At 38.8% G+C, this 10,999-nt stretch overlaps 1 protein-coding gene across 1 annotated transcript; it reads right to left on the bottom strand.

Annotated features, from left to right (window-relative positions):
- Window positions 1-4,887: 4,887 nt before the first annotated feature.
- Window positions 4,888-10,170, bottom strand: LOC121412403 (extracellular matrix protein 3). The gene has a single exon (XM_041605216.1). The coding sequence runs from the start codon at window positions 9,964-9,966 to the stop codon at window positions 4,903-4,905; it is 5,064 nt and encodes a 1,687-aa protein (XP_041461150.1). The 5' UTR covers window positions 9,967-10,170; the 3' UTR covers window positions 4,888-4,902.
- Between the last annotated feature and the right edge of the window lie 829 nt (window positions 10,171-10,999).

Below are 10,999 nucleotides of genomic sequence, written 5' to 3'. Positions count from 1 at the left end.
TCACTTGAGTCTCTTTCCTGTTCTGTATTCCAACAAATTCATTAATCTAATCTGATTAAAAGGGATGAACTTTGAAAGTGCAGCCTAATTTTAAGGGTATTCACAAAATTTTGGATAAATTTTCCTAAATATTACCGAGAGGAAGATGTTGTAAGAACAAAAATAAAATATGAAATTAAAAAAGAATGTCAAAGATACAATTTCTAATAAGTCTTTTTGGAACACTGATAGTTGATACTGCAATGGTAGAGTGAACTGAATATATAAAATACTTAATTAGTTGAATATTTTTCATGGATATCACTAATGATCAGAACATTTTGACATACCTCCATCTTAGGTCTTTATATACTTCTAGACTATATAAAGGAGAGAACTCTCTAGAAGGGATTAAATAATATTACAAAACCCTTAACTTAACCTTTGAAATTTTTACCCATTCTGGTAATAACTTTTTTGTAAGAGTGCGATTCCAGCACATAATCCTGTTAAATGCTTGAATGATTGCAAGAGACGGATTGAATCATTACAGGGCTTAGTTCCCTTCAAGAAAATGATGGAAAATCAGAATCTAATCAATCTTGCTACATTTAGCAAACATTCAAAATGTTCATCCAAAAGAGAAATACAAGCTCAGTTATAGAAAACATACTTTCAAATTTAGATAATGTTGAAGGCTTAATGAAAAGATAACATGATTGCTTCTCACGATTTTGTTATTTCTGCTAAATGCACACAAGGTATAAAGTTTAACTTCAGAGGGAAAAATAGCAAGAATGGGCATTATCACATTTTCATATTGAAAAGTTGTTTCCATCCCTTTCCTGGCATTTTTTTAAAGAGTTTACTCTTCTCTTATCCCAAATCCTATCAACTCCCACAGTTCTCTGAAAAAGAAGTTAACTGATGGAGAAATAAAAATTCAAAGAGCATCAGATACCACTACCGACCATAAAAAGATATGAATACAACACATAGGCTAGAAATCATTGCAAAGTGGTAAGATATGGAAAAGTACAAGACAGCAATGTGTAGCCTATACCAAAATCTGAACAAAACAAAATTACCAGCATTATCATATATACCAAGGGTCGCAAAGTGATATGTAAACAATCAGAATTCTGATCTATGTCACTATAATCAGCGTAGAATATCAAATCAAAACTTGAACTTTTGACCCTGACTACCCTATACTGCACAACCTCCAGAATTAACCCAACAAGCCAATGGCAAACCCTCACCATGAGTGTATTAGAACATCTTCGACTCCTGGACTGGAATCACAAAGCGAATCGGGCTTCGGGCGCCCTACTGTCTCTTTGTTATCGGAGTATTAAAAAAAAGGAAGTTTTAACACCATAACACCTATAACTGAAAGGCAACCAATAACAACACCGAATGACTCTACGCCGACATATCACTATGGGAAAACTTTCAGAAATTATTAGAAATATTGATGGTATAAATCTCGAATCGAAGTGACAAAATCAAATATGGGTACAATTGGAAGAGTGCATGCAACAACTAGACAGCACTGTTTTGAAATGTTAAAATGTTCACAGGTATTTGTTGAATCGTGACAATTTCAGGTACCTCTCAAAAATCCCAACCGATATCAAATGGGGAGTGAAATTTGACAGAAACCCTAAGTGTGAAAGTTATAGTCTGATATCTTTTCGTTGATAACATTTTGCTCAAGTTTCGTTTAAATCATACCCAACAAATTTAACTGAAAAATTATACTGAATGTAATTGGCCCTGAATCATTCCATGGGATTAATGAGAGCTTGTGAATGCTTCTCGATAACTCAATAGGCGGTTTCAGACCGCCTCGAAGTTCGCCAGTTCCAGGTATTCTCTGATCGGGAAATTTACCCCGATCAGAAAATACCAGGTATTTTGGTAATGTGAAAGCAAACTACGCGTAATATCCCCGAAAGAAAATACCCGCTAAATAGTAGGTACTTGGCGAAATTACGAGAACTTTCGTGGGGATTTTTCCAAGGTCGCAGGTATTTTGGCGATGTGAAAGCAAATTACGGGAACTTTTATCACAGCGTGTCGTTGGGTGCGGCGGCGTGGGTAGCTGCTGGGCTCGTGATTTTGAATCTCCCGCCTTGCCTGCTTATCAGACAACACTGCGCATGCTCGTAACTTCGGGAACTTATCCCGAAGGATGTGTTTCGGGGCGGTATGAATGCAGGAATAATTAACGGGTATTTTTTAGCCTTAAAAAGTTCTCGTAATTTAACGGGGATTCTTGTGATCGAGGCGGTTTGAAACCACCTAATGTATATGTTTGATCTTCTTCTTGTATCTTCTCCTGGAGGATTAATGTTTTATCAGAAGACACTAGCTTGTGGATTTGATTCCACTCAAAAGTTTTGGGACTCACTGTTCTACCAGACTAAAGACACGTCTTCTTATTCAATGAATCTCCTCTAGTGGACTAACTAAACAACGTTTATTTCAGTTTTTAAGGTAAAATACAGACAGCCACTTTGTCTTTCATAGTATGGCTCCAACCAGAATCATTATCAAGTGGTTACTAATTTCAAAAGCCTTTGTAATTTGGCACTATTAATTAATCCAATTGAAATTACTAATCTCCCCCAAGTCCAAGTTTCACTAAAGATGTTTACAAACACAACTAAACCCAAATCCTTGCTAAATACCATCTTCACGACTCCTTGATAAAACTGCTGATTTTGGTCCCCCAAATGACTGTCCCTTTGAATAATAGACATTGCCTAATTGCAAAATCAATGATACAATGATCACAATCCAAATCCCAATCACAATCTTTAGAATTACTTTTATCTCAATATCTAGAGCAAGACATCACCCCAGACCAAACCCCTTCATAATATGACTTCGCACACAATGAAATAGAAAGAAGAGGGAATCTTTGAATCGCTTATTATATTTTTGAAGAGTTCACCTGGCATATTCAGCCAAGTTTAAAGATTTGGAAGGTGAACAACCTAAGATTTGAAACAAATTTGATCCTAAATACTAACTATTCAATTCTTCTATGGGAAACCCCAAGATGCAAATATCTGAAGGTGGATCAATGAAATGACCAATTCAATCTGAAAAAAGTTTTTAAATCAATTATATTGCCGTTTTCAAATGTGCGGTCTGCAAATCCCAATTAACTATCAAATATTAGAGTGCAATTTAGTAAACTAGTCGTGCAATTTCATTACAAATAAATATTTTTGTGTGTTTTTTCAGATGAGGCAATCATATGAAGTAGATATACTCGAAGTCTAATACAAAAATTATGATGAAAACAACGAAATTCACATTATTCACTTTTTGACAAATTTGAAAGTAATCATTGCACTTCACTGATATATCACAAATAGAACTAAAAGATCACAATTCGTGACTGATCACATTTATAATCGGTTATAATTTATATCTGTGTGCAGCGAACATAGCCTTCAACAAAAGGCCAAGTTTGAATGCAATTTTGATTTATTAAAAACTTTGCAGTAAACACCAATTGTGCAATATTCACAATTAGGCTTTTCAATTTCTTCAATGTACAATAGATGTTTTCATAAGGAAACTGCATGACTAGAGGACTTCTTTATCTTGTATGATTATCTAACTACCCATGGTATACAGCCTTGATTTAATGTTCCCTAGATGTGCTGTCAAAATCAAAGGTTTGGATCAGTGTTTGCTCATGTCTAATGATATATTTGCTGAAAATCTTGGGAAGACACTTAAAGCAAGGTTAAACTAATATATCATTCTCCTGAAAAACTGATACCATGCAGGTGCTTGATACCATAACACATTGGCCTATACATGTACTAAACATACTCAACTAAAAAGGCACTACTAACGTGCTGGAGCTATAGGTAAAACAAAAAAGGAGGCAAGTAATGTCATTACAGTTAAAAATGATAAATATATTTCAAAAAGAAAATCTATATAAACCCATACAGATTTTTTACTTTTCCCCCAAGAGGCAGTTAACAAGACAACAGATGAATCAAAATGGGAATACAAGTAACCCCCCCCCCCCGCTTTCCTTTCTCATTCATATTTCTCCCTCTCTCTCTCTCTCTCTCACCCTCTCTGTCTATCTATAAATCTATTAGTTTGTATCTTAGAATAGGTTAGGGAGAAAACAAAAACACATGATAGAAATATCAGTGTGCCACAAAATGAAGATACTATTTAGCAAAAAATTGATAGCAAAAAAATTGATATTAAAAATAATAATAGAAAAATCATAATTTGAGAAAAGACTTCAAAATAGAAATATGATAAGATGATAAGGTAAGAGATGTTATTTCTAAACAAATTAGAATTCTCAAAAATATACTTTTAGAGCATTGTAACAAATTCAATGTATTATATTAAAAATATTGCACATCCCTAATGCCGTTTAATTTCAATGTCGGATATTAAATTTCTTTGCAAGCATTCTGCAAAATGCTATCTTTATTTTATGGCACATACAGATACTTTGTAAATATAGTGAAACACCTTCAATCAATCAATCAATCACAGCCATTTCAATTGCAATAATAAACCAAACATCACCACACAAATCATCTCATGATGCAAAAAATTGTCAATTTGTCTAAATTGTAGGCTTTTATATTATCTCTCTTCTTTCTAATAAAGGAATTCATTCATACTTTTGTCTTAATTTGAACAAATTTTGACATGTTATATGAGAAAGAAATCTCCTGAAATTAATTTTCTTTTATCTTTCAGAAATCTGAGAATTTACTTAGATTAAACAAACCAAACATTTTTAATTTTTTTCGAAATTTATATTTTTAAAGCTGCATATACATGTAAGTCAATGACACGAATATGGGAGGATTCAAAGATTCAGAAGAATAAACTAACAATTTTTTGCAACAAGATCAATCACACATGGCACTTACTTTGAGTGAAGTTGGTGATGGAGATGTTTCCAAGAGCGATGTTCATGATGTAGCCATGCTGGGGTTGAGTGGTGATCACGTACAGCAAACTGTTGTCCACACTGTCCCGGTCCTCAGACATAAGGTACTTGTTGGTAATCATGAAGCCAAGTTCACCAGTCCCTAGAAGATCAAGAGTTGGAGCGCCACGGTTGACAACGATCTGGGGTGCTCCGTTGTCCACTGGAACTATCTCAATTGGGACCTGCTGCGGCTGTCGGGTTAGAGTGGTGATGTCTGGAAGCACATAGAACTCATTGTGGGTGCCATCAGTCACAATGAAAGAGAAAGAGTCAGCCGTCTGTTCAGAACCATCATGTTGGTAGCTGATCAGGTTTTCATTGATATCATGCATGGTAAACTCTGTGACAAGAGCAGTGTTATTTCTTAAGATGTTACCATGGATTGGAAGCTGAGTGATGGTAAAGCGGAGCTCATTAGCAGGAGTATCTCTATCATCAATGCCAAGTTCAAATGGAGTGATGAGCTTGTTGTCTCCTTCCTGAAGTCGGATAGTATCGTAACGGACGACAGGTTCTTTGTTGTCAACATCGGTAAAAGAGATGCGGAAAGTGCGGACCACTGTGTTGAAACCATCTGTGACCTGGAACTGGAAGCTGTCCATTTTTACCTCATCATCAGCTGTGTGCACATAGTAAATCTTGCTTCCTGCAAGATCAAGCTGAGTGAAAGAATTGATCGGCATACCTGGATTGTCTGTGCTCTCGAGGTGACCTTTTGTTGGAGCTGTGGTAATGGTGAAAAGAAGATCCTCATCAGGACTGTTAAGATCACTTGTGCTGATAATGCTAGTTGTCAGAGTGACCCTGCTACCTTCCTGCATTGTTACACCAGCATTAATGATCGATGGATGGACATTGTCAATATGGTCAACGGTCACATAGAAGTACCTGTCGATGAGTGGGTTTGTTCCATCAGTGATGTCAAATTTGATAAGGTCCCGACCACCGTCGCCATCAGTATGTACATATCGAATGCGCTGGTTGTCTACTTCCCACTGAGTGAAATTCATGCCAAGGGTGATGTTCTCGACTACAGAGCCATCAAATTTGCTGAGTCGCTGCAACAATCCTTTCTCAGGTGCATAGCGAACTGTGTAGGTGAGGTTAGAATCGGCAGAGTCAAGATCCGTGGCTTTCAGGATTCGATTACTGATTATTCTGGATTCTCCGATTTCAATATCAATTCCATCATTGATGGTGAGACGAGGTGTCTCGTCATCTACCTCCAGAATTGTGATAGTGATTTCCTTAGTAATTTCATACTTTCCATCAGTAAGTAGGACAGTGAAAGAATCTTCTGTTGTTTCAGAATCATCGTGGATGTACTTGATGTCATTGCCATTAGCAATTTGATCCATGGTAAAGTTCAGGATTGGAATGTCACCTTCAAGTCTGGTATATGTGATGGTACCATGCTGAGGTGGGGTAACAATGAAAAAGTGAAGCTCATCAGCAGGGACGTCACCATCTTCAGCTCTGAGGAGGGGTTCATCGATGATCCGTTGCCCACCTTCATCCACAATTATCTCACGAGCATAAACCTGGGGTTCTTCATCGTTGACAGGGATGATGTTGATAGGGAACAAGAAATTTGGTGATTCATTCACTCCATCAGTACAACGGAAAGTGAATTGATCCTCCTCTGGCTCCATACCCTGATGAATGCTCTGGACATAGTTGATGTGATTCAAGCGCAGATCTTTGATGCTGAAGGCACTGATTGGCATACCACCGCGAGATTTCTCTGAACCAGGTGCGGGAGAAATGTTCTCGAGGTATCCAACACTTGGAGCAACGACTATTGTGCACAAGATGTCATCGTCTTCAGTATCAACATCTGGAGCTTGGAGATGAGTCATGTTGATGTTCCCTTTACCTGCCTCATCAACATAGAACTGAACGCCCATTGTAACATTGGGAGCAAGGTTATCAACAGGGAGGACGGTTACATAGACTTCTACCTGGGTAATCTCGTTTCCTCCCAAAATCCAGTCAGGAGACATGTCAGAGAGAGTGAGGTTGAAAGAATCATCACGCTTAGAAGGTCCAATTTCTCCTCCAGTATGCACATACCGAACAAGTCCATTGACAATGTCCTGCTGGGTGAAAACATCAGCAACAACACCATTGCTCTCAATCCTTCCCTCGTTTGGTTGTCTGTCCACAATGAAGGTGAGAAGAAGATCTTCAGTGTCGGGATCAGAAGCACTAAGAATGTTAGATGTGATGAGGCTGAAGGAATTCTCCTGCACTTCAAGGAAAGAACCAATTGTGCCTGGTGGAAGATCTAGGGTCGGTGCTTCATCATCAATAGGAGCTACATTGATATGGATTACAATAGGCACAACATGGACACCATCAGTGATCTCCAGATGAATCTCATCACTTTGTTCTTCAGCATCACCACTAACATACTTCACCCTAGAATTCTCAATGTCACCAAGAGTAAACTCATCACCTTTCTCCAGAGCAATATCGTTCAAATTCATGGTTCCAAATACAGGGGGCTGTACAAGTACAACACGGATAGAATTTCTGTCCGTGTCTGGATCAGTAGCATCAAGCATTGTTTGGTCAATTATAACAGTTCCCCGCTCAAACACCTGGACGCCTGTATTAGTGATTGTTGGTGGTTGGTTATCAACTGGGCGGAGCAGAATGATGAAATTGTGTGGACTACCCATGTTTCCTTGAGTATCCTGGACAACAAATTGAAAGGTAATGGCACGTGGAGCAATTCCTAATTCTGTACTTGGTGGTTTGTACGATACTTTCATATGGTTAATTTGGGCTTGAGTGAACATGTTGATTGGAGTATTTGGTTCATCAGTGAGAACAATGTCACCAACTGGGAGATTATTATTTGAATCAGAGTCTGTGAGAGGAGAGACAATGGTATATTTCAATTCCCTGTCATTGCTATCCATGTCAGTGAACCTCAAATTCTTCTTCAAGATAGGAGTGATTTGGAATTCATCAACAGAGAGCTGAAGTGTGGTACCACCAAACATCTCAGGGGGCTGCAGATCTTGTGGCATTACTTTTACTAATAATTCTTGAACAGGTGATTCATTTGGTTGCGGGTCAGCACTATCAACCACTCTGAAAAGGATTCTGTCAAAAACTGGGTCTGCATTGTGACTGCCACCATGTTGGTAAAAGAGATGTCCATTCTGAATATCTTCAAGAGTAAATTCAGTGACTTCACGCTCATAAAAATTGTCCTGAGAAATCCAATTCTGAGGGTCCTCTGGAATATTTACTTGACGTAGAAACAAGTTGCCCATGTCAGATAGTGGTTGCTCAAGAACAAAACGAATTTCAGAATCATCTGAATCAATGTCTGTCGCACTCAAGACAAAATTTGTGATGGCAACTACTTCATTTTCGTTCACTGTGACTCCAGTGTTGACATCAACGATTGGTGCCTCATCATCGATAGGAGCAATGGTGATTGGAAAGAGGAATTCAACTTCATGTTGGCCATCTGTCATACGGAAAATGATGTTGTCACTGTAAGTGTCCGTTCCATAATGGTGGTATGTTACAGCTCCTTCAATGAGGTCAGCAATAGTAAATTGCTTGATGCGTTGATTTCCAATTCTGAGTTCACCATACCTTGAACCATTGATAGGAGCAATGATCACATCCTGAAGATTATCCTCATCAGAAATTCCAAGATTTTGGCCACCCACAAGAGGACGTGACTGACCCTCAAACAGCACCAGTCCTGTGTTCGTTGTTACAACCGGTGCAAGGGTATTCTTTGGCTTAACAACGATCAATAGAGAGTGAGTTTCAGAAGTAGCTAATTCAGAATCCACGATCTCCAACTCAATTTGGTAGATGGTTTGGACATCTGTGTCTCTAGGAGGGGGCTTGTAAGCAATCTTCAGATCTCTCAGGTCCTTCTGGGTGAAAGAAGTGATTGGCTGGTTACGGTCATCAGTGCTCACAATCATTCCATCGTCTGGCCCAAGGGTTTGTGAGGTTATGTTAAAGATGAGCATGTCAGCAGGTGTTTCAACATCCTCAGCTGCCAAAATGGAAGGGGTAATGGCAGTCATCACAAATTGATCAACCTCCATCATCATGTCACTGGAAAGAACCAAACTTGGTGGGGTATTGTCATCTCCGCGAATGATCCTAACCATACTCTGGAAGTATTCTTGCTTAATCACTTGTCCTTGCTGGTTCTGAAGCTCAACAACAAGAGGGATGTAATCTTCACGAGGGGATGATGTTGCTGCAGTGTGACGATACTGGATACCAAGTTCCAAGAAATCATTACAATCAATCATCTGGCCTTGCTCATCATGGTTCATAACCTCACCATATCGTGGAAGTCCTGAAGTTGAACTGAGCACTGTCACTTTGCAAACCTCAGTATTGCTGTCATATTCGAACTCCAACTTGTCAGCATCAAGAGCATCACTTGTTCCCATTAGATCCTGGACCTCAAGCGGCACGTTACGTGTAACAATCTCGAGCTGCTTGGATTCCACGCGAACATCAATTGTGAAGGGGATGATATAAACATCTGTAGCAGTGTCATATCTCAGCTGCAATTTGACTTTATCAGTCTGGGGCTTACGAGAACCAAAGTGCACATATTTCACTTCACCGGGTGAGAAATCACAGGGAAAACTTGGTGGTACAAGCCGGCCTGGAATCTGAGAAAGAGGGTCACTCTGCCTGGGAAGCACTTTGATGCTGCACGAATCACCAGCTTGAACATTTATTACCAGCTCCGAGTTGGGGTCAATAGCTTTTTCACGTCCAAACGGCACAGCAATTCCAGTATTTTGCACAATTATTCTGTTTTCCGTCGAGTCAATGTCGATTCCACCAAGACTAACTCCGCCGCCGACCGGGTTGACTGGTTCTACAGTTCTTACATCGCTGGTTCCAAGAACCCACGTATTTTGTGCTGCTATCATGCCGGGCAGGATAGCGGCAAGAAAGCACAAGAGAGCCGAAGCCATGGTGAATAAAGTTGTTGGTGAACTTCAGAACAGTTCAAATTAATACAGCTCTCGATGCAACAATCACACTGTAAAAAATTGCACCTGCAAGCCAACTCCAGTCACAAAAGTTTTGCAAGCAGACGCCGCACTCAGTCACGCACTCCAGCTCCCGAGACAGCTTGAACAAGAGTGATGAGAGGAGAGAATTGAAGCCAAACTCCAGTCTTCTCAACGAGCTGCTCGGTAGTACCGTCGAGCACAGCACAACGCATGCGTACAAAGCCCCGTAGGGCGTGGCTAATACACTCCTCGAGAGTGATTGGTCCTCGAGGCATAAAGTTTCTTTGTCAACTCAGAAAAACGGCAAGTTACATATCACATGCTCACTGCACTCAGTACGTAGTTGAGAAGTAAGACTGTTCTCAAGAAATTGTATAAGAAAATTTTCAGCAAAGAGAGAACTAACAAATCGAAGTTTACTCTTCTGAAATGAACATAATAATGATGAAAATATTGGGAGGCGAACAATTTATTTAATTTTTCACACTCGCGTGGGTTGAAGAATTGTTTTGACTGAAATAGGGGAAATAAGTAGGCCCATTCGTTTGAACTAGACACGGTCACATAATTCGTAGACATCCATGTTGTAATGCGGATTCTGCGGTTAAAAAACATACACAGAAACATTTGTGCACTGAAGGATTCTGATGTTGGCAGGAATCGTTACTTCATCATTTATTATATATCTTTCATGATTTGTGATCATTGATACTTAGCCGCCCCAAATAATACATTCTTTTTATATAGCGCTTAATACATGTTGTGTCTAAGCGCTTTACATAACGATTAAGTAGCATACATTAATATAATTGAATATTTAACAAAGAAGAAAGGAAATGTACAGTGTAAAGTATCATCATATTACAAATTACAAATTAGGTAAGAAACTACCTACTCAAGATGGGAAACACAAAATAACGATAATGATGAAAGCAATGACGTTTATTAAATAAATAGCTGGAAATATAAGTTAAACATAGTGAATTATCAG

This window comes from Lytechinus variegatus, chromosome 1, assembly GCF_018143015.1.
Source record: "Lytechinus variegatus isolate NC3 chromosome 1, Lvar_3.0, whole genome shotgun sequence".
Classification (NCBI taxonomy): Eukaryota; Metazoa; Echinodermata; class Echinoidea; order Temnopleuroida; family Toxopneustidae; genus Lytechinus; species Lytechinus variegatus.
This window is presented reverse-complemented; position numbering and strand designations above follow the sequence as displayed.